At 42.8% G+C, this 23,153-nt stretch overlaps 1 protein-coding gene across 5 annotated transcripts in view; it reads left to right on the plus strand.

Moving 5' to 3' along the window:
- LOC111973453 (ankyrin repeat domain-containing protein 6) overlaps positions 1-23,153 on the plus strand; it is a 58,908-nt gene that overhangs the window by 29,252 nt on the left and 6,503 nt on the right. For 3 of the 5 annotated variants that reach the window (XM_024000821.2, XM_024000822.2, XM_024000820.2), the window contains exons 2-8: positions 13,922-14,249; positions 18,496-18,594; positions 19,964-20,062; positions 20,703-20,801; positions 21,112-21,210; positions 21,715-21,813; positions 22,414-22,512. In XM_024000821.2, the coding sequence (XP_023856589.1) occupies positions 14,124-14,249; positions 18,496-18,594; positions 19,964-20,062; positions 20,703-20,801; positions 21,112-21,210; positions 21,715-21,813; positions 22,414-22,512 (720 nt within the window). In that variant the 5' untranslated portion in view covers positions 13,922-14,123. Of the gene's footprint in view, positions 1-13,921; positions 14,250-18,495; positions 18,595-18,712; positions 19,338-19,963; positions 20,063-20,702; positions 20,802-21,111; positions 21,211-21,714; positions 21,814-22,413; positions 22,513-23,153 lie in introns of those variants that run through there. The other 2 variants (XM_024000819.2, XM_024000818.2) reach the window with 2 other exon arrangements.

Genomic DNA, 23,153 nt, shown 5'->3' on the forward strand with positions numbered 1-23,153 from the left:
AGGTGCTTAGTCCCAGTGTCCTTAGCTTAATGATGAGCTTAGAGGGAACTATGGTGTTGAACGCTGAGCTGTAGTCAATGAATAGCATTCTCACATAGGTGTTCCTTTTGTCCAGGTGGGAAAGGGCAGTGTGGAGTGCAATAGAGATCGCATCATCTGTGGATATGTTGGGGCGGTATGCAAATTGAAGTGGGTCTAGGGTATCTAGGATAATGATGTTGATGTGATCCATGACCAGCCTTTCAAAGCACTTCATGGCTACAGATGTGAGTGCTCCTGGTTGGTAGTCATTTAGGCAGGTTAACTTAGTGTTCTTGGGCACAGGGATGGTGGTCTGCTTGAAACATGTTGGTATTACAGACTCAGTCAAGGACAGGTTGAAAATATCAGTGAAGACTCTTGCCAGTTGGTCAGCACATGCTCGGAGTACACGTCCTGGTAATCCGTCTGGCCATGCGGCCGTGTTTATGTTGACCTGTTTAAAGGTCTTACTCACATTGGGTACGGAGAGCATGATCACACAGTCGTCCGAAACAGCTGATGCACTCATGCATGCTTCAGTGTTGCTTGCCTCGAAGCAAGTATAGAGGTAATTTAGCTCGTCTGGTAGGCTCATGTCACTGGGCAGCTCTCGGCTGTTGTAGTCTGAAATAGTTTGCAAGCGTCGGAGCCAGTGTAGTAAAATTCAATCTTAGTCCTGTATTGATGCTTTGCCTGTTTGATGGTTCATCAGAGGGCATAGCGTGATTTGTTATGAGCTTCCGGGTTAGAGTCCCGCTCCTTGAGCTTAGTGCGGATGTTGCCTGTGATCCATGACTTCTGGTTGGGGTACTGTGGGGATGACGTCATCGATGCACTTATTGATGAAGCCAGTGACTGATGTTTACCTTTATTTTTAAAATTTATGATGTGGTGTACTCCTCAATGCCATCGGGAGAATCTCTGAACATATTCCAGTCTGTGCTAGCAAAACAGTCCTGTAGCTTAGCATCTGCGTCATCTGACCACTTATTTATTGACCGAGTCACTGGTGCTTCCTGCTTTAGTTTTTGCTTGTAAGAAGGAATCAGGAGGATAGTGTTATGGTCAGATTTACCAAATGGAGGTCGAGGGAGAGCTTTGTACGCGTCTCTGTGTGTGGAGTAAAGGTGGTCTAGAGTTATTTTTCCTCTGGTTTTAAGGTACTTAGGTTTTTACAATACCGTCTATAACAATATTTTGATACAGTGCTAAACAAATGAAAAGTTCTACAAATTGGACTACTTTACTGTCAGCTTTGTCCTAGTTTGGTTGAGTATAAAATAATCCGAAAAAGCCCATTAAAACCACTTAGAATAAATTTCTTGCAATCTTAGGGTCATGACGCAATATGGTCAAAATTGAGAATAATATAATTATATATTATGTTGGCCATATAGCCCGGCCCTACTTTAGACCATGCCATATTGCAGTGTCTTGAATAGAATTAAAATCAGTTCAATACGGATTCCCTTCAATATGTAATAACATTGTGTGTGTCCCACATGGCACCCTGTAGTATAGTCGTATAGTATAGTATAGTAGTATAGTAGAATAGTAGTATAGTACTATAGTGTAGTAGTATAGCAGTATAGTATAGTGTTATAGTATATTATAGTAGTATAGTATAGTAGTATATTATAGTATAGTGGCATAGTATAGTGGTATATTAGTATAGTATAGCAGTATAGTACTATAGCAGTGTAGTATAGTATTATAGTATATTATAGTAGTATAGTATAGTAGTATATTATAGTATATTAGTATAGTATTATAGTATAGTAGTATAGTATAGTAGTATATTATAGTATAGTAGTATATTATAGTATAGTAGTATAGAATAGTAGTATAGTATAGGGTGCCATTTGGGAAGCATACATTTGGTGCAGACATGAACTCGGTCAATACCTTAATCACATTTGACATTTGTTAATTCCAGTGGGTCAGACCATCAGAAAACCCCAAAGTATGGGCAGTTTCAGCCACCCATCTGTTTTACAGGAGAATAAGCTGTCTATGCCAAAGATAAAAATGGCACAATGATGATGGACCAAGCATTAGCTGAATGAGTTATCATCAGCTACAGTAGTACGGCTTATGTCTCTTGGTGCGTCTATGAATGTAGTCCTTCACGTTCACAAAGTTTTTCTCAAACTTTTAAAACAAGTAGCCTACAGTCTCGAAGCATGTCTGATGTCAGAACTACAGTGTAGGCTAATACATGACAGTGACCCAGAGTTGAAAGAGTTATGCTTGAGTATTTTGGCTGATCTCTTGTCGCTGCTATTTGACAGCTCAAGGAATAAACAGCGGCCTAAGACATTCCAACGTGGTCAAGCTAGTTTGGAGGCGGGCAGCCTCCTTTATAACCATTTAACTGTAATTAAATGTAATCGAAAATGTAATCTACGTAATCCCCAAAAGTAATTATTTATGATGATCGGCTCATAAACAATAACTAGTAATACTACATACTCCAAAAAAGGCTCAAATCTCACCGTTCTGATAAAGATAGTTGATGTATTTCCTATTCAACAAAACTGTATGAATAATGCTTAAAATTACATATGCTTTCCAAATATATGAAATTATGAAACTACTAACTATAAGATTTCACCTTCCTTAACTGTAAAATACATATTTCTATGTTTAGTGTTTGACAAAATGTGCATCTTTTCTAAAAGTCTATCTTGATCAAAACGTCTGCCCCCATTACTGTGAACGTCTCACAGAGCTCTAGCTTGACTTCTTGAACTCTGTGTCTATGACAAACCAAAAGTTTTTTTGTTTGTTTCAAATCTATTTTACATTAATGGCTATAAATCGATCTCTGAATGTGCTACCATGATGAAACCCCTCTCTCCTGCTGCGCTACGATGTAAGGATTGTAGGTTTGTGACATAGGGTTCAGCCAAGAGTTGATGGACAGTCAGAAGAGTGAATAAAAAGGTAGGAGAGACATCCCAGCTACAAGTGGTTTCAGATTTCACATCCTACATCACACAGGCTCAATTATACCACTGTGTCAGTGGGAACCAGGGCTATTGCTCAATGCTAGCCATTTTGATCTACGGTATCCACAGATTGATTTATAAGCGAAAATGTTTGATCTGAGCAGGTACCAGAACCACTTTATATTTAAGAGGATTGTAACGTTCGTTCTCCTCATCTGAGGAGGAGCATGGATCGGACCAATATGCAGCGTAGTTTGAAGACATAATGATTTATTTAAAGAAAGACGAACACGAAGCACACTTGATAAATTACAAAATAACAAATGACGTAAACAGACCTGAACATGAGAACTTACAGACAACGAAGAATGCACAAACAGGAACAAACTAACAAACGAAACAGTCCCGTGTGGCACAAACACTGACACAGGAACAATCACCCACAAACAAACAGTGTGAACAGCCTACCTAAATATGGTTCTCAATCAGAGGAAACGTAAAACACCTGCCCCTGATTGAGAACCATATCAGGCTAATTGAAAAGAACCCAACATAGAAACACATAACATAGAATGCCCACCCAGCTCACGTCCTGACCATACTAAACAAAGACAAAATAAAGGAAATAAGGTCAGGAACGTGACAAGGATTTATTAATATGCTTGAGTATATCACCTCAGAGACTATCCCAGACAAGTCCACCCATCTTCCCATTGGTGTGGATGGAAACCGTCTGGAGACCTGACTTTCCCTCAGATTCACTAGATGCCAATCCAGGTATAGATCAAACTACATTGAGGGAGAAGAAGGTTAAATCTAGCAGTCTCAAAACATGCCTGTATAAAAATACTTTGTGTCTTTAGGCCTCCTTCCTCTCAAAATTGGTATGAAAATCAAAGAGAGCTTGGCATTTCGTAGTTTTGAACCGAGTCCTGAGTTCCTGAAAGGTTCGCACAAAAGCCCCGTTGCCTAGCTGCCTGTGAGGATCCCTTTTCTGTCAGCCTTTGTGTGTGGCTATATGGCTGAACAGACCTCTTATGGAGATCCACAAGAATGCAGAGGGGGAGAGACTTTCTCCTTACTTCATCTTATTAATTTCTCAGCTGGCAGGGGGGAGTCATTTAAATGTTACCATAGTACATTTAGCAACCATTTTAACGCAAAGAAAATGTATTTCAGAAAAAAACTCTTCTTTGACTAGTTATAGTGCATTCCTGATGAATAGAATAGTCGTTTTTGCATTGTGCATAGGCATTCTCTTTTAAATAGCCAACGGAAAGGTGACTTTTTTTCCTTGTCAAGTTTATGACATGTTAAAAAATAGCCCTTGTCAATCAAAAACATTTCAACATGTTTTCATCTGTGTGTGAATTATCCACGCATGGCATTCTGCAGATTTGTAAGGGTATAATCACTGCCTTGCTTTTCTTAACCCCGCCTTAGGACATTTCAGAGACTCACCATCTCTAGATAGAAAGCTCCGGAATGTCTTTGCCTGTAAGACCCAGAGAGAGGAAATGGCTTCCTCCTTCAGAAGCTTCAGTATGATGACATCATTGAGAGTTATATAGATGTTTGTGGAATGAGATATTGGTTGATATTGCAAGAAAATCTGCTCTTGGACTCCAGTAAGTGTTTTCAATATTGGCTTCATAAAAAGTCATGTTCTCCATTTGATTCTAATGGATTTAAGATGTAATGCTTGTATGGAAGATATTCCCCTGGTCTGATTAAACTTTTTGTCATAGCATATTAGGGAACAAAACATATTTGCTATGCTTCTATTTTAAAGTGACAGAAGATTACAGCACAGCTACAGTGCCTTCAGAAAGTATTCACACCCCTTGACTTTTTCCACATTTTGTTGTGTTACAGCTTGAATTTAAAATGGATTACATTGAGATGTTGTGTCACTGGCCTACACAGAATACCCCATAATGGTCAAAGTGGAATTATGGTTTTAGATCTTTATAAAAATTGAAAAGTTTTTGAATGACTACTTTATCTGTAAGATCAATTATCTGTAAGATCCCTCAGTCGAGCAGTGAATTTGAAACACAGATTCAACCACAAAGACCAGGGAGGTTTTCCAATGCCTCGCAAAGAAAGGGGAAAGGGGAATACCTAGTCAGTTGCACAACTGAATGCATTCAACCGAAATGAGTCTTCCACATTTAACCCCACCCCTGAATCAGAGAGGTGCAGGGTGCTGCCTTAATCGACGTCCACGTCATCGGCACTTGGGGAGCAATTGTTGTGGGGGTTAACTGCCTTTCTCAAAGGCAGAACAGCTTATTTATTTTAAACAAGCATCCTTTCGGTTATTTTTAGGATAACAATACATGGAATAGAGCTAAACACAGGCAAAATCCTGGAGGAAAACCTGATTCATTCTGATTTCCAACAGACACTGGGAGACAAATTACATTTTGAGCAGGACAATAACCTAAAACACAAGGCCAAATATACACTTGAGTGGCTTACCAATACCACATTGAATGTTCCTGAGGGGCCTAGTTACAGTTTTGACTTTAATCGGCTTGAAAATCTATGGCACGACTTGAAAATGGCTGTCTAGCAATGATCAACAACCAACTTGACAGAGCTTGAAGAATTTTAAGTGCAAGTACTGTACAGTCCAGGTGTGCAAAGCTCTTAGACTTACCCAGAAAGACTCACATCTGTAATAGCTGCCAACGGTGATTCTAACATGCTTTGACCAAGGCGTGTGAATACTTATGTAAATGAAACATTTCTGTATTTCATGTAAATGAAACATTTCTGTATTTCATGTAAATGAAACATTTCTGTATTTCATGTTCAATACATTTGCAAAACAATGTGTGTAGATGGGTGAGAAAAAAAATGGATTTGATCCATTTTGAATTCAGGCTGTAACGCAACAAAATGTGGAATAAGTCGAGGGGTATGAATACTTTCTGAAGGCACAGTAAATGTGAAAATGATGTATCGTAGGTAATGAAGGGTTACAGAAAAGGCACAGTGTTTTCTAAACACCACAGACGTTTTGGGTCTGCTATGTTTGTTAGACGTGTTAGTGCTCATCCTAGTGTGATCACCTTGGCCTGACAATGGCATAGTTCCACATGACCGTACAGGAATGGTAACTAACTCTTTTTAATGAGGTCCTCCCGGTGTACAATAGAAAGGACATGGCTTCAGTAATCTATTATTTTAACCTGGCAACTGTGATACATCCTGGAATATGTTTGCAAAATATTAAACAGGAATAGCCTGCAATGCATTCACTGTGCAACAGGTCATTAAAAGAAGAGTAGAGTTTCATTTCTATATTTTCATATGTCTAGTAATGCAGAACGCTGTTAGTATGATGTACAGTGTACATCACACATGCAATACATGCGTGTGACAACTATTTGCAGAGAAATCATTTCAACAGAGCCACTAGAGTAGTTGTCAGAGTGGATTAGACTCAGGGGATCTGATGGGACATGCCTTTTCCTCTCCAGATTGAAGCTGAACAATGTTGCAGAAAAATAGTTCTGATTTTTCTTGGTGTCTCTCACTTCCTCTGGAAAGATGGCCGTTTGAGCTAATAGCTCAGGTTCGTCTCATGTTTCGTAGTCGTATCCTTGGACTTGTAAGGTGCCCAGAATAATACAAGTTGGGACATTCCTGTCTAGTACCATCTTTCTCACTTCGATTTTACCATTGAATTCCCCAAACAACAGTCCTTTATGGCAGAGGCCATTTAAAGTGAACTGAGAGAGGAACTGACTGGTGAAGAGGTGCCCTGGCCCCTTCCTTTTATAATGGTTGACAGAAGCCACAGATAACACCGAGGTGGGTGCCATTAGCTGTGTAATGATCCAGCCACCTTGAGGCTTTACAGCGTATAGATTCAATAGACTCCGGATTAGAGGCACCCGGCGGTTATCTTTGCTTTAACCGCAGTGCTGTATTATACACACCAACATTCATCTGGTTCATTGGGGCCAGGCCTAGAGGTTTGAGGGACTGTGAGCAACTTGATTAAAGCCACAGTGTGAGAGGAGCAGGTGGGCCCCGCTCCGGGGCATGATCAGAGGGACCTGCCTGCTCTGAGCATGCCCAGTCCCTTCATGACAGAAGTTCTGACAGAGAAACACTACTCTTAGTATATGGAGATTAGGAAGGTATGTAGCATATGTCCCTGATGAAACAGATGTTTTGAAGTGTTATCAACAGACTTATGGTCTATGGCTACAGTATAGTCTGCTTGTTTGATTTATCTAGCTTTTCAAAGAGCTTTATCTAGACAATCTGTTTAAGTCGGTAGGGGGGCTGAGGGAGACATAGACCAGCTTATCCAAACTATTATTAAGACATAGCATGACAGCCGACTTGTTTGGTTCTTTTGGTTGGTTCGGTATTGCCTGTGAAATAGGAATGTCTGAAACCTTAGACTAGGTGCGATGGACCAAGCAGTAGACTGAGATTCCTCATGGCTCTATAATTAGGATTATCTGCCATACGTCTCAGATGCAGAAATGGGAGGTCCATCATCAGGAAAATAAACAGGGTAACTAGTGCAGGGACCTGTATTTTGCACGATTACACGAAGACATGGTGAGCTTTTTCTTCATGTAACTCTACTTTGCCTCGATGGAAGCGTAATGTTCTTTCGTGGTATAGATTTACAGCTGTCCCTGGAATGTGTAATTTAAGACTTACCAGCCCATTAACTTACTTCTCGAATCGTTGAATTTCATTCACCTGCTGTAGACCTAGCCTATATGTCGCATGGCAAAAGGGGGAACATAATATCCTCAAATAATTGCTTCCACTTACAGCACAAATAGCAAATAGCGTGAATTGGAAGCTCTGTAATCAAATAGTGAGTAATGTTAAGACATGTAAGGACCCACTGGGCACACCTCATCATTTCAACATGGACATTTTGGTAATATTTGGTTGAGACTTCGATCAACGAGATTTCAACCTTTATTTGTTGAATTCTCAATGTGTTATCACTGCGCTTTCAAACATTTCAAAAGACAACAAAGTTCAAATAGGAATACAATGTCAGATATTTTGTATTTATACAATAACTTTTAAAGGTGCAATGTGCAAAAATCGCTCTTTCATTTCCTGGTTGCTAAAAAGCTAATCGTTTGCCTAATTTTAGTTTATGTGACAAAACAAGCAAGTATAGTGTAGAGAATCTAAACCGCTATGAAATATATTTTACATAACCCTAAATAACCCTAAAAACAAAACTTAAGAACTATCGCTTCTTAGACTTGCTTTCAATGAGAATGACAGATCAATAACTCACATTTCCATGTCAATTTGGTTGGGTCACCCAAAAAGTTACATATTGCAGCTTTAATGTGTTATCGCTGTGCTTCATCTAACAGCACAAACAAATGACGTGGATTGTATTTGAGATTACATTAAAAGTACATAGTGCAAGTGATCAATGCTGTTTAAGATTCTGTGCAGGTTATTACAGCAGTTGTGAAGCTCTCCACCGACCTGCGACCTTTGCATGCTTTCTTGAACATGCACGCTTTCTATGATTGCATAAGAAGACATTTATAGTTACAGTAGGCTAAACTCAAAATGTGGCCAAATTTTTTCACATTTTGTTACATTACAGCCTTATTCTAAAATGGATTTTTTTTAAATCTCATCAATCTACACACAATACCCCATAATGACAAAGTGTTAACAGGTTTTTATACATTTTTGCTAATTGATAAAAAAAACTAAACAGAAATACCTTATTTACATACCGTTGAAGTCGGAAGTTTACGTACACCTTAGCCAAATACATTTAAATGTAGGTTTTCACAATTCCTGACATTAAATTCTAGTAAAGATTCCCTGTCTTAGGTCAGTTAGGATCACCACTTTAATTTAAGAATGTGAAATGTCAGAATAATTATTTATTTCATAACATTCCCAGTGGGTCAGAAGTTTACATACACTCAATTAGTTTTTGGTAGCATTGCCTTTAAATTGTTTAACTTGGGTCAAACGTTTCGGGTAGCCTTCCACAAGCTTCCCACAATAAGTTGGGTGAATTTTGGCCCATTCCTCTTGACAGAGCTGGTGTAACTGAGTCAGGTTTGTAGGCCTCCTTGCTCGCACATGCTTTTTCAGTTCTGCCAACACATTTTCTATGGGATTGAGGTCAGGGCTTTGTGATGGCCACTCCAATACCTTGACTTTGTTGTCTTTAAGCCATTTTGCCACAACTTTGGAAGTATGCTTGGGGTCATTGTCCATTTGGAAGACCCATTTGCGACCAAGCTTTAACTTCCTGACTGATGTCTTGAGATGTTGCTTCAATATATCCACATAATTTTCCTCCTCATGAGGACATCTATTTTGTGAAGTGCACCAGTCCCTAATGCAGCAAAGCACCCCCACAACATGATGCTGCCACCCCCATGCTTCATGGTTGGGATGGTGTTCTTCGGCTTACAAACCTCCCCTTTTTTTCTCCAAACATAACGATGGTCATTATGGCCAAACAGTTCTATTTTTGTTTCATCAGACCATAGGACATTTCTCCAAAAAGTACGATCTTTGTCCCCATGTTCAGTTGCAAAACGTAGTCTGGCTTTTTTATGGTGGTTTTGGAGCAGTGGCTTCTTCCTTGCTAAACGGCCTTTCAGGTTATGTCGATATAAGACTCGTTTGACTGTGGATATAGATACTTTTGTACCTGTTTTCTCCAGCATCTTCACAAGGTCCTATGCTGTTGTTCTGGGATTGATTTGCACTTTTCGCACCAAAGTACGTTCATCTCTAGGAGACAGAACACGTCTCCTTCCTGAGCAGTATGACGGCTGCGTGGTCCCATGGTGTTTATAGTTGCGTACTATTGTTTGTACAGATGAATGTGGTACCTTCAGGCGTTTGGAAATTGCTCCCAATGATGAACCAGACTTGTGGAGGTCTACAAATTTTATTTTGAGGTCTTGGCTGATTTCTTTTGATTTTCCCATAATGTCAAGCAAAGAGGCACTGAGTTTGAAGGTAGGCCTTGAAATACATCCACAGGTACACTTCCAATTGACTCAAATGATGTCAATTAGCCTATCAGAAGCTTCTAAAGCCATGACATAATTTTCTGGAATGTTCCAAGCTGTTTAAAGGCACAGTCAACTTAGTGTATGTAAACTTCTGACCCACTGGAATTGTGATACAGTGAATTATAAGTGAAATAATCTGTCTGTAAACAATTGTTGGAAAAATTACTTGTTTCACGCACGAAGTAGATGTCCCAACCGACTTGCCAAAACTATAGTTTGTTAACAAGAAATTTGTGGAGTGGTTGAAAAACGAGTTTTAATGACTCCAACCTGAGTGTATGTAATCTTCCGACTTCAACTGTAAGTACTCAGACCCTTTGCTATGAGACTCAAAATTGAGCTCATGTGCATCCTGTTTCCATTGATCATCCTTGAGATGTTTCTACAACTTGATTTGAGTCCACCTGTAGTAAATTCAATTGATTGGACATGATTTGAAAAGGCACACACCTGTCTATATAAGGTCCCACAGTTGACAGTGCATGTCAGCTCAAAAACCAAGCCATGAGGTCAAAGGAATTGTCTGTAGATCTCCGAGACAGGATTGTGTCGAGGCACATCTGGGGAAGGGTACCAAAACATTTCTGCAGCGTTGTAGGTCCCCAAGAACACAGTGGCCTCCATCATTCTTAAATGGAAGAAGTTTTGAACCACCAAGACTCTTCCTAGAGCTGGCCACCCGGCCAAACAAAGCAATCGTGAGAGAAGGGCCTTGATAATCATTCTGACAGAGCTCCAGAGTTCCTTTGTGGAGATGGGAGTACCTTCCAGAAGGACAATCATCTCTGCAGCAAATCACCAATCAGGCCTTAATGTTAGAGTTGCGAGACGGAAGCCACTCCTCGGTAAAAGGCACATGACAGCCCGCTTGGAGTTTGGCAAAAGGCACCTAAAGACTCTCAGACCATGAGAAACAAGATTCTCTGGTCTGATGCAACCAAGATTGAACTCTTTGGCCTGAATGCCAAGCGTCACGTTTGGAGGAAACCTGGCACCATCCCTACTATGAAGAATGGTGGGGATATTTTTCAGCGGCAGGGACTGGGAGACTAGTCAGGTTTGAGGGAAAGATGAACGGAGCAAAGTACAGAGTGATCCTCGATGAAAACCTGCTCCAAAGCGCTCAGGACCTTAGACTGTGGCGAAGGTTCCCCTTCCAACAGGACAATGACCTTAAGCACACAGCCACGACAATGCAGGAGTGGCTTCGGGACAAGTCTCTGAATGTCCTTGAGTGGCCCAGCTAGAGCCCGGACTTGAACCAGATCGAAACTCTCTGGAGAGACTTTAAAATAGCTGTGCAGCAACGCTCCCCATCCAACCTGACAGAGCTTGAGAGGATCTGCAGAGAAGCAGATACAGTTGTGCCAAGCTTGTAACATCATACCCAAGAATACTTGAGGCTGTAATCGCTGCAAAAGGTGCTTCAACAAAGTACTGAGTAAAGGGTCTAGGGAGTATTGTGTGTAGATTGATGAAGGGAAAAAATATTTATTACATTTTAGAATAAGGCTGTAACGTAACAAAATATGGAAGAAGTCAAAGGGTCTGAATACTTTCCGAATGCCCTGTATATATTTACAAAATAATTATGGGGGATTGGAAATGATACAGACAATTCCATTGATGGAAGCCATAATCTATGTGCAATATTAAAGCTGATTTACCCCCTTACATTTTTTTTTTACAAATTTATTTGATTTTAGTAAAAGATTGGCGAAAGAGAAAAACAAGCAATAGGTCTGCATTTAAAGTATGCATTGATATGCTACATTATGCGTACATCTTTTTGCCTTGGTATAGCTTCATCTGGTGTACCATTACAAACCCATATAATGCCTATGGGTCTGAATGGAAGAAATCATTATTCTGTCATATCGCTTACTGTGGCTGTGTCCTTTGACCTCATCACCTTTCATAATGAAGGAACACAAACAGGCCATGCAAGCTGTAATTTCAACAAGCTAATTCACACATACTTCGTCTTAAATAACCATGGAGAATGTTCTTGGCAGTTCATTTAGTTTCTACAAGTATGCCTGAATACAGCCTGGCAGATGATCAGCCTTATAATTGAGCTAATAAGCTACATTCAATTGACCATAGTGGTTTTCACCAGATGCTGGTGTGTTTAATCAATTACCTAGTTCCCCTGAGCCAGTTAGAAACATTGACAGATTTGACAGCTCAACACATTGACGGGTTGTAATGATGGTAGTAGGAACTCCTGGAAAGACAACCTTTTTCCTGTGAGTCACTCTGCCTGCGGTCACACCAACTCTCGCTCAGCTAACCACAGAAGTCTCACTCCTGCGTGTGGTTGGTTAAAGCTATTTTATTAGCTTTTTTATAGCTTTATGCCTGATGATATGGCATAAAAGTGAAAACAAAACAGTGTTTGTGTAGAAAGTACTCTCTGTTGTTGGAAATGTCAATCCTTAACCTCTATTCAACCTGTATGAACTCATTTGACAGACAGATCTACTGTGTACAGCTGCTGTCTCCCCCAACAGGAACTAGCCTGTTTTCCCAACTCCCACAGCTGACTATAGTGGGTCATCCCAGTGCCCAAGAAAAATCATGAAATGCTTCGAGAGGCTGGTCATGGCCCACATCAAGGCCAGCATGTCAGGTATACTGGACATACTCCTATTTGTCTACCGCTCCAACAGATCCACGGAAGATCCCATTTCTATCGCTATTCACACGGCCGTAAAACATCTGGACAAGAGGAACACCTATGTGACAATTCTGTTCATTGACTACAGTTCAGCATTCAACATTATTGTTTCCGCCAAGTTCGACACCAAGCTCAGAGCCCTGGGTCTGGACACCACCCTCTGCAACTGGATCCTGGACTTCCTGATGGGCAGACCACAGGCTGTGAGGATTGGTAATGTTCACCCATGACTGCGTGGCCTTGCACGACACCAGCTCCATCATCAAGTTTGCTGACGACACCACAGTTGTAGGCCTGATAACCAACAACGACGAGTCAGCCTATAGGGAGGAGGTAAGTGAACTGGCATTGTGGTGCCAGGACAACATCCTCTCCCTCAACGTCAGCAAAACAAAGGAGTCGATTGTTGACTTCAGGAAGCAGAGGAAGGAACATGCCCTGATCCGCATCCACAGTACTGCAGTAGAGAGAGTCAGCAGTTTAAAGTTCCTCGGCGTCCACATCACAGAGGACTTGTCATGTACCAACAACACCACCACTCTTGTCAAGAGGACACGACAGCGCCTGTACTTCCTAAGGTGGCTGAAGAAATTCTACATGCCAGCCTGGGTCTTCTCCAAATAATACTACTGCACCATCGAGAGCGTCCTGACCGGTTGCATTACGGCCTGGTAGGGGAATTGGTCCTTCCACGATTGCAAGGCCCTCCAGCGGGCCCTCCAGATGGCCCTGTACATCACTGGGACTGTGTTCCCACCCATCCAGGACATCTACTCAAAACAGTATCTGAGGAAGACCTGCAGAATCATCAAAGACACCACACACCCCAGTCATAAGCTGTTCACTCCCTTACCGTCAGGTAGACGTATCAGGGCATGAAGTCTGATACCAACAGGCTCAGAGACAGTTTTGATCTACAAGCCATCAGACTACTTATCTTTTTTTATTTCTTATTGTTGTTGCATTGTCAATAAGGAACTTGCAAGTAAGCATTTCATTGGACAGTGTATACCATGTGTATCCCGTACATACGACTAATAAAACTTGAAACTAGATAGCTAGCAGCACTGATGCGACCGCCATTAAAATCTCAATCTATTCTCCCCGTTCCCTCCTGGCTTCCTGTTTGCCATTCTACTACTCTACCATGTGACACGCACTAGCCTGTTATAACCACACACGTGTTTCCTGTTCTCTTCCAGGCGCTGAGGATGACATGAGGGAGCCAACCTGGGAGTGTCCGGAGGTCCGAGCCCTCTCTCTTCTCCTTCTCTCCTTCTCTCCTCCTCTCTTTCTGCCCACTACCTCTGTGTGTGACGGTCATGAATTAGGGTTAGTGTGAGCCCACCCTCCCTTCCTTGGAGCACTGCGTCTTGGAGACAGTGCTTCACTCGCCCTGCTTACATGAGCCAGCAGGATGCGGCTGCGGTCCTTGCACTCTCTGAGCGCCTCCTTGTAGCCTCGCACAAGGGCCAGGCCGACAATGTGGTCCAGCTCATCAACAAGGGCGCCAAAGTAGCCGTCACCAAGGTAAGTGGATTAGAGGAGGTTATCTTCTTGTGTGTTCATAAGACTTTTGTCTTTTCAATGTGTTTATTTGACTAAGTAGCAGTGGTCACACAGGCTGGGCCACCAGGCTTTTTTTCTGACAAACGTGTACTGTGTACCACAGGAGGTTGGTGGCACCTTAATTGGGAAGGACGGGCTCGTGGTAATGGCTGGAGCGGAATAGGTGGAATGGTATCAAATACACCAAACACATGGTTTGATGCCATTCCATTTGCTACGTTCCAGCCATTATTATGAGCCGTCCTCCCCTCAGCAGCCTCCACTGCTGTGTACTGTTTCTGTGTGTAGCCAATATGGGTTTGTGTGGGTACTGTGTCTCACTCAACTGCAGCCTCATTGGGCCACCAGGGCAATGACCATGGGGCAGATGTATGTGCGTAGTGTGGTACATCATTCATGCTATGATTAGATCCCCCTCTACAGTCCACTGTCAAAAGATTAGATGGGACTGGAGCAGTATATGAATATATTATAATCCTCACTTTCATGGATACTAGTACTATCTGTAAAACTACCCCGTTTCCTCACAGTAAGTTACAGTAGCTGTATTTTACAGGAAGGAGGAGGGGTTTGAATTTGCAGTATCTGGAGAGGAAGAGGAATGTGTTGGTTACAAATGAACACGGCCATGAGGGACTCTCTCTGATGCTGATTTTACCCGTGTGTGTGTGTGTGTCACTTGTGCGAAGGAGCTTTTCCTTCGCTCCATCTGGCTGTCCGCGACCACAGCTGTGGGAGCACAGATCTGGGTAAACACGCTGACACAGTGTAAACCTCTGTTTGAGGTCACACCACACAACGCTGGGAGAGAAGATTTCTTAAACATGCCATGTAGCCCCAAGCCTCTTCACTGAAAGGAGCAGAGGAGGAATACAGTACAAAGATTGACACATTTAATATAGGCTAGGTATGTTCAGCTTGAATCAACAGTGTTATCATATGACAATAATGTATTGTCATCATTGCTTTACAGAATGTGGTAATGGATCTCCCAAAGACAGTGAATTTAGCTGTGTGCTGCAGTGTTTTTTTAAATTGTACCTTTATTTAACTAGGCTAGTCAGTTAAAGAACAAATTCTTATTTTCAATGACGGCCTAGGAACAGTGGGTTAACTGCCTTGTTCAGGGGCAGAACGGCAGATTTTTTTACCTTGTCAGCTCGGGGATTCGAACTTGCGGTTACTAGTCCAATGCTCTAACCACTAGCCTACCTGCCACCCCAGTAAATACAGTAAATACACCTGTGTGTTTGGGTGTTTGCTGTGAGAGTCACAGACAGACATGTTTGATTGAAGTAATGTGCGGCAGTAGCAATCCTATCTGTCTGTGAAGTGAATAGCCTGTTTTTGTGTCTCTGTCAGAGCAGCTCTGGTAATTAAGACAGAGGTGTCGAGATAGTATTTAGGTCAGGCCTTCCTCAGATCTCCACAGTCTTTCTCTTGATAGACTGATACTGGCCGATAAGACAGCCAGGCAGAGGCCTTTTTTCCTGAGCCTCATAAATGTACTTCCTCATAAACACATCTCTGGGCAGAAGCTTTTTTTCTGCTCTCTGTGATGTTCATGTTAAATGCTGTGTGCCCCTTTAAGAGAGCGCAAGAGTTACGGCTTAAGGAAGACCTTCAATCGTCTTTAATTTGTCAAGAATGCTGCATTTGTTATCGTTTCAGGAAGTGAACTGTAATTCTTACACTTACAGCTGAATATGAGTGAAATATGAATACATGACTGACTGAATATATGAAAGTTGTCAGTTATCTATCTTACATGGTTGTATCTGCTAGGCCTACCTGTCTCTTTGATAATGTTACGTTCAGCTGTATTTTCACATTTTGGCTGGGTTCCCTAGTAACAAAAAAAACTAGAAACATGAGGATTGTATTTCAGTTGGAAATTCCGGTGCTTCAGGGGAAGAGGAGGGTATTGTATTGGGGAGTGTGAGGTAAAGTGTCAAGTTTTGGATGGAGGTTTTAGTTCTGTGGAAGAGAAACTCTTTTGAGAATGCGAAAGAGAGGAGTTAGATAGACTCACGACTGGTTCTATTCTAAGGTCATACCAGGCCACAGAGCAGAGAGCAGGCCCTTTCCATTCACAGTCTCCTGGGATAATAGACTTCACCCTGGCTGGGCCCTGACTGTGTTTACCTGAGACGCTTCCATGGCAGGCATCCAAGCCTGGCCCAGTGAAACTCAACCCCTGCCTGGCCGTAGTGAATACCAGGCAGTGCCGAGCCGCACCCATATATCAGGCCACACTCGCCTGCTAAAGGGATTGTGGTCTCTCCCGTCTCTACCCATTTAATGGAGGGCTGTGAGGATTAGGTGTTAATAAGGGGGTTGTGTTGATGTGGTTTTTTGTGATTGCACACCTGATCTCTAATTACATTGAATTAACGTGGATGATTAAATATGGCTGCCAGTTACATGTTTCAGGAGACGGATTCTGCAGCAGGCAGACAGCAAGTTTGCATTATATTTTCTCACTTCCAGGTTGTTACTGGGTTTTAAATCAAAATCAAATCAAATGTTATTTTCACATGCGCTGAATACGTGTAGACCTTACAGTGGAATGCTTACTAACAAGCCCTTAACCAACAATGCTTTAAGAAGAACAAATAATTAAACAGCAGCAGTAAAATAACAATAGCGAGGCTATATACAGGGGGCACCGGTACAGAGTCAATGTGCGGGGGCACCGGTTAGTTGAGGTTATTGAGGTAATATGTACAGAGATAATAAACAGAGAGTAGCAGCAGCTTAGAAGAGGGGTTTGGGTAGCCCTTTGATTAGCTGTTCAGGAGTCTTATGGCTTGTGGGTAGAAGCTGTTTTGGACCTAGACTTGGCGCTCCGGTACCGCTTGCGGTGTGGTAGCAGAGAGAACAGTCCATAACTAGGGTGGCTGGAGTCTTTGACCACTTTTAGGGCCTTCCTTTACTGTAGCCTATGTGGAGAGATAGGGTTCGGTATCTTGAAATAATGCTTTAAGATTTACTGAGAGCATCTGTTTACATTAGCTTAACCCCTATTACTTAAAGAGCGACTGCCTTCAAAAAAGCAACAAATCCTTTGAAAACTGCCTATGTGGCATTGATTAGAGTCAGAAACAGTTATTCTAGTGTCAAAATTGATATAAAGTCAGTCTCGTCTTAAAACGGAGTTTGGAACATCCGTGCGTCACAACGGGTAAATGAAAGTTGGGTTTTGATTTGACAATGTCCATTTGCCCACTAACATGGGGTGAACAGCTGCGGTGATTGCTCTCTATCCAATAGCATAGACAGTGAGACAGACCTGCCAAGCAGCTCCGACTTTGTTTACATAAGATAACACGTCGCACATTTTTTTTACTTGAGAACTTTGGTACTTATCACCTTAAGATGTAAAATTGCACAACTTAAACATCCTCGGCAAAAACGTCGAAATTCATTACAGATTTCTTGAGTTATCTTAGATTCATTCTGGGGATATTTAGGAAGTGAATTAGGCTTCTGTGTCTACAGTGTTTCATGGGGGACAAACATCATTAACCAAACACGGAATCAGTCAGGAAACACACTTCCCAAGACTGAAATCTAGTTTTCATAAAGAGCAACAGCTTGGATTCCTTTCAGTTGTTATAAGAAAAGGAACATTCCATGACGAGTATCCAGCATGCCTTTACATTTCTAACCTTATCTAATCCAATACAGCATATGATCGTAATGTCGGGTAGTATCACTGATTTAACCTGGCAAACAATCCATTATTACCATAGAAAGAGAAACCTCCCAAAACTATAAATACACATTTTCTCCATAGCAGGCTGCAGGTCCATAAGTCTGGGCCTAAGAGCCGGAGGATGTGGGCGGCCTATCCATAAGCAGCTATATAGGTTCCCTTCCATTCTAGCTCGTTTAAACCGTATGTGGATTAAATATTTGTTTGTTTACTGGCGACTCGTTATTCAAATGGCCTGTGTGGCCATGACAGACAGATTGCATGCGGCTAAATGCTGTGCCATGATGACAGCACCATGTGTTACCGGGTATGGCTGAACTGTAGACACATTGTCACATACAGTCTGGTTGGCTTCAGTTGGGGACACTGATATACGGTCTGGTTGTCTGGTTGGCTTCACTTGGTTTCTCTCTCTTCAGTTGGCGTGTCTGTCTTCAGTTGCTGTGGCCCTCTCTTCTGTGTGTGAGAGTGTGTGTTCTGTGTCCACAGTACGGCAGAAGTCCCCTGCATCTGGCCTCCTATAAGGGCCACACCGAGGTTGTGCGCATTCTCCTGAAGGCCGACTGCGATCTGGACATCCAGGACGATGTAAGTACCCAGAGACGGTCTGTTTGTATACTGCCTTCCATTTGCACTGCCCTCTTTCCATGTTTCCAGCTAGCACCACGGTCATGATTGTGATGATGGACTTGTGGGTGGACCATCGCTTGGTTTTCGCTGGCGTTGCATTAGTGTCGCTCACCATCTTCCCAAATGAACATCACACCCATTTAACACCATGTCATATTTGTACAATCACACAAACAAACGGCAGAATATTTAACATAGACCTTCAAATGTGAACTAGGTCACTTTTTGAAGCACACAAACGACATGACATCTGCATGGAGATTCTGAGTCTGGCTGCTGGTGTGTTTTGATTGCAGTGTAGTTTCTCCTGCGTGCAGACGACCTTTCCATTTCTCTAAGACTGTCACACTAGTAGTATAATGACCTCCAGTGGCCTAGAGTGGGATTATTTGGATTGCCAGCTTGAGGCATGCAGCACTCCTCCACGGGTCTCGCCCTCTGGGTGCAGGTCAACCCTCCTCCCCCTCTGCAGTCCCACAGCCACAGATAATGGTCCAAAGCTCTGGCGCTCCCAAATTCTCTCCATCTGGTCAATGAGCTCCCGATCCCGAACGGGCCACAGCACGTCCTCGGCCACCAACGGCGGGGAGTGGTCACAAGGAGGAGGGGGAGGAGGGGAGAGAGAGAGACGGCAGTGGAGGAAGGCTGCTGGAACTAGGCCTGGGAGAGAGCCTGGAAGATCAGGGAGAGTGAAGAAGGAGGTTAGAGAAAAGCTACTTTGAGCCCGTGGAAAATAATCACTCTCCCAATCCTCTACTACTGCACGTCCTCTGGTTGTTGGGCACGCCTCTTAGTTATCTCGCTTGGAATGAACAATCCACAACCCCACCTCCTCCACTCACAGGAATCAGTGCTCCTTCTTGCTCTTCTTTCTTCCACTCTTTCTCGTGACATGTCGAACCTGGTCTGCAAAACGTCAGTCTGTTGAGCGGCTGTAGGAGGGGTTCTCCATGTTTGTAGGATTTCCATTTATGGTAGAGCATAAATGAGCTGGGCTGAACTGAGTGCTTTTGCCTGCTGCTGCTGTGTTCACTGCTTTGTATGGAGGATGCCCACTGTAGTAGACTGTGATCGTATGGAGGCCTATCTGGTGTCACACTGCGGTGTTGGATGATTGTTGTAAAATCATTGTCATTTCTTGTGTTAATAATAACCTGAAACATTGTACTTGAGAAACTCTACTAAAAAGTCCACCCATCATATTCAAGTCAGTTTGCCAACTGCAATGGAATCGAAAGTTATTAACCAGTGGATGTGGTATTTGTATTCATCATTGTTGTGAAAATCCCTAACTGATCATTGTGCGTGTGCGTGTGTGTGTGTGCAGGGTGAGCAGACAGCCTTACATCGGGCAGCCGTGGTGGGAAACAGTGACGTTATCTCTGCCCTCATCCAGGAAGGGTGTGCTCTGGACAGACAGGACAAGGTACATATCACACACACGTACACACACAGCGCTCACACACAGCGCTCACACACACACACACACACACACACACACACACACACACACACACACACACACACACACACACACACACACACACACAGCGCTCACACACACACACACACACACAGCAGCACTCACACAGGGCTAAAAGCACGGCCCAATGCACTCACAGGCACAGAGGGATTTTAAACCCCCAACAAACTGTCAGACAGCACTAAAACTATAGAGAACACACTGCGCCTGTAATCTGCTTAACCCCCATTCATTCCCAGCGAAGAAATAGGAAGTGTCCCAAATGGCACCCAATTCCCTATATAGGGCACTACTTTTGACCAGAACCCTATGAGCCCTGGTCAAAAGTAGTGCACTAAATATGGAACAGGGTGTCATTTGGGATTCATTCATAGCCAATGGAAGTCCATGTGAATAGAAAGTGTGTTTATAGCTAGGCCTAGACACGCAGCCTCTTACGTTACCTCACTAATCACCTACTTAGCTTGCCATGTTAGCTATTTTGACTGTAAGAGTAACAATAACACTGTTGTCCAGTATGATAGTTACCAATCCAGAGGTCAGGCTGTGGATGTGTGAAGCTCTTGACTGTTTGTTATTGCAGGACGGTAACACTGCTTTGCATGAGGTCTCGTGGCACGGCTTCAGCCAGTCTGTCAAACTGCTGGTCAAGGCCGGAGCCAACGTTCACTCAAAAAACAAGGTAATTCTACTGCAAATACTGTAGATGTGATTGCTCACAGTTATAAAACAGCTGTGGTTCCTATACGTCCTGTGCTGTGACTGCAGATTATTATACGACTGGAGAGCTTTTAGTGGTGCTTAGTGTTGACCTGGGTGGTTTTCAGTAGGGCACACCATAGCAGAGATATAGAACTGCAAACGGAAAGCTGTGCTCTAATTGGACAAGTTGAGTTTTGTACAATACCTCCCAGTTTCACTCTGTTCCAAAATGTTGTCTCCCTATTAAACACAACCCTGGTGTCTGTCTGTTTGTCTGTTTGTCCATGTAGGCAGGGAACACAGCCCTCCACCTGGCCTGTCAGAACGGCCACGCTCAGAGCTCCAAGGTCCTGCTGTTAGGTGGCTCCAGGCCCGACAGCAAGAACCATGTAAGTCCCCCTCCTCCATAGGTTGGCTAGTCTACGGGGCACCGTTTGTACCGTCCTATAACTTGTGAACAATAATAATTCCGTGTCACAAAATATAGCATGTTACAAATGGCACTCCAAAGTAGCCTTCCCATGATTTGATACACAATCTCCAGGTATCTCTGAACCACTGCTTAGGAAAACATGCTGACAACAGAAGCCTCTCTACATTTAACTACTACCACAGAGCAGTTTGCATGCAGTCACTTAATTATGAAACGACGTATGCATGTGAGTGCTCTGCTCCGCACTTCAAACATAATCGCCCCTCATGGGTGAATTGAACAAAGCTGCTGAGCAGAGGAAGTAGCCCTCAATACAGTTCGTTGGTCCTCTGCTACACCAACCACTGCCCAGTGTCATGCAGCGCTACTATACTTCTCCATTGACTGCTCTCCCAACGTCTGCGTGAGAGGAAACTCAAGCCGCGTGTGGCGGCGGTGGTCTCTCTTCATTGTGTTCCAGGTGGGTGACACGTGTCTGCATGTGGCGGCCCGTTACAACCACGTGTCCATGCTCCGCGTCCTCCTGGGAGCCTTCTGTTCCGTGGCAGAGAAGAACCAGGTTGGTCTGAGGATGTGACTGACACTAGTTTCACACAAGAGGGCTTTTCCAGCTTTTTACGTTCTGTCTTGTATATTTGGAAAGGGGTTTGAATCGAGACCCATACTTTGACACTACTTTTTCTCTGCTTTCTGCTCACCCTCGTTGAGATGTAATGGGAAAATTGCATGTATTACAACTTTTATGTCATTTCTTCACCCGTTTTTTTTCTGGGTAGAAATCCTATTGATCAGAAATCGTATGCGATGCATGTACACGCAATATGTGAACATACTTTTCTCAGTAGCTTTTATCCGCTCATAATGTAATACTATTCCTATGATTATTATGTAAATCATACCTTTGTCAAAGGTCTTGAATTACCCTAAGTTAGCCGTAGCATAGTGCAGTAAGCCTACTGGATATATTATATGTATGGCTGTGTTTAGCTTTTAATAGCGAAGAGCAGGGACTTAGAGTGTAACATTGTTCTGTATTTGTTTGTTGAAGCGTAAAAACCCAGCGGAACATCCACTTCATTATGCTAAGTCTCTCTCTCTCTTCCTCTCTCTCTCTCTCTTCCTCTCTCTCTCTTCCTCTCTCTCTCTCTCTCTGGGCCAGGCTGGGGACACACCACTGCATGTTGCAGCAGCGCTGAATCATAAGAAAACGGTGCGGCTTCTGCTAGAGGCTGGAACAGAGAGCAGCATCCGCAACAACGTGAGTGGAGTGCCCCAGGCCCCCGGACCAGGCTCTGTTCTACACTCTTAGGAAAAAAAGGGTTCTTCGGCTGTCCCCATAGGATAACCCTTTTTGGTTGCCAGGTAGAACCTTCTGTGGAAAGGGTTCTACCTGGAACCAAAAAGGGTTCTTCAAAGGGTTCTTCGATGAGGACAGCCAAACAACTATTTTAGGTTTTAGAGTGTACTATACTATACTATACTATACTATACTATACTATACTATACTATACTATGTTCACTATGCTCTGGAGCAGTCATGCACTTCTAAAGGCCGTCTTAATCATGACTAATGTCACCGCACATTCTGTTTGGTGAATAACCTGCTCTGGAGCCATGGCTGTGTTTTTTTACTCAGTCACAGTAAAGCCATGTGGACTTTGATGAGTAACAACAGTATGTTGTTTAAGAAATGTAATTTTGACATACTTACAACTGAAATAGCTACTGGGAAATATCTATTTCTATTTACCCTTAACTTCGTTGCCTGATGACTCAAACTGAATTCATCCGCTGTTCTACGTTCGCTACATACTTCAGTCTGAGACTGACGTCGTTGATGTCGTTTGTGGTGACCTCTAAATGAGATCTGTTGTACAAAACCAAGTCATCAACGATCGG

This window comes from Salvelinus sp. IW2-2015, linkage group LG14 (genome assembly GCF_002910315.2).
Source record: "Salvelinus sp. IW2-2015 linkage group LG14, ASM291031v2, whole genome shotgun sequence".
Taxonomy (NCBI): Eukaryota; Metazoa; Chordata; class Actinopteri; order Salmoniformes; family Salmonidae; genus Salvelinus; species Salvelinus sp. IW2-2015.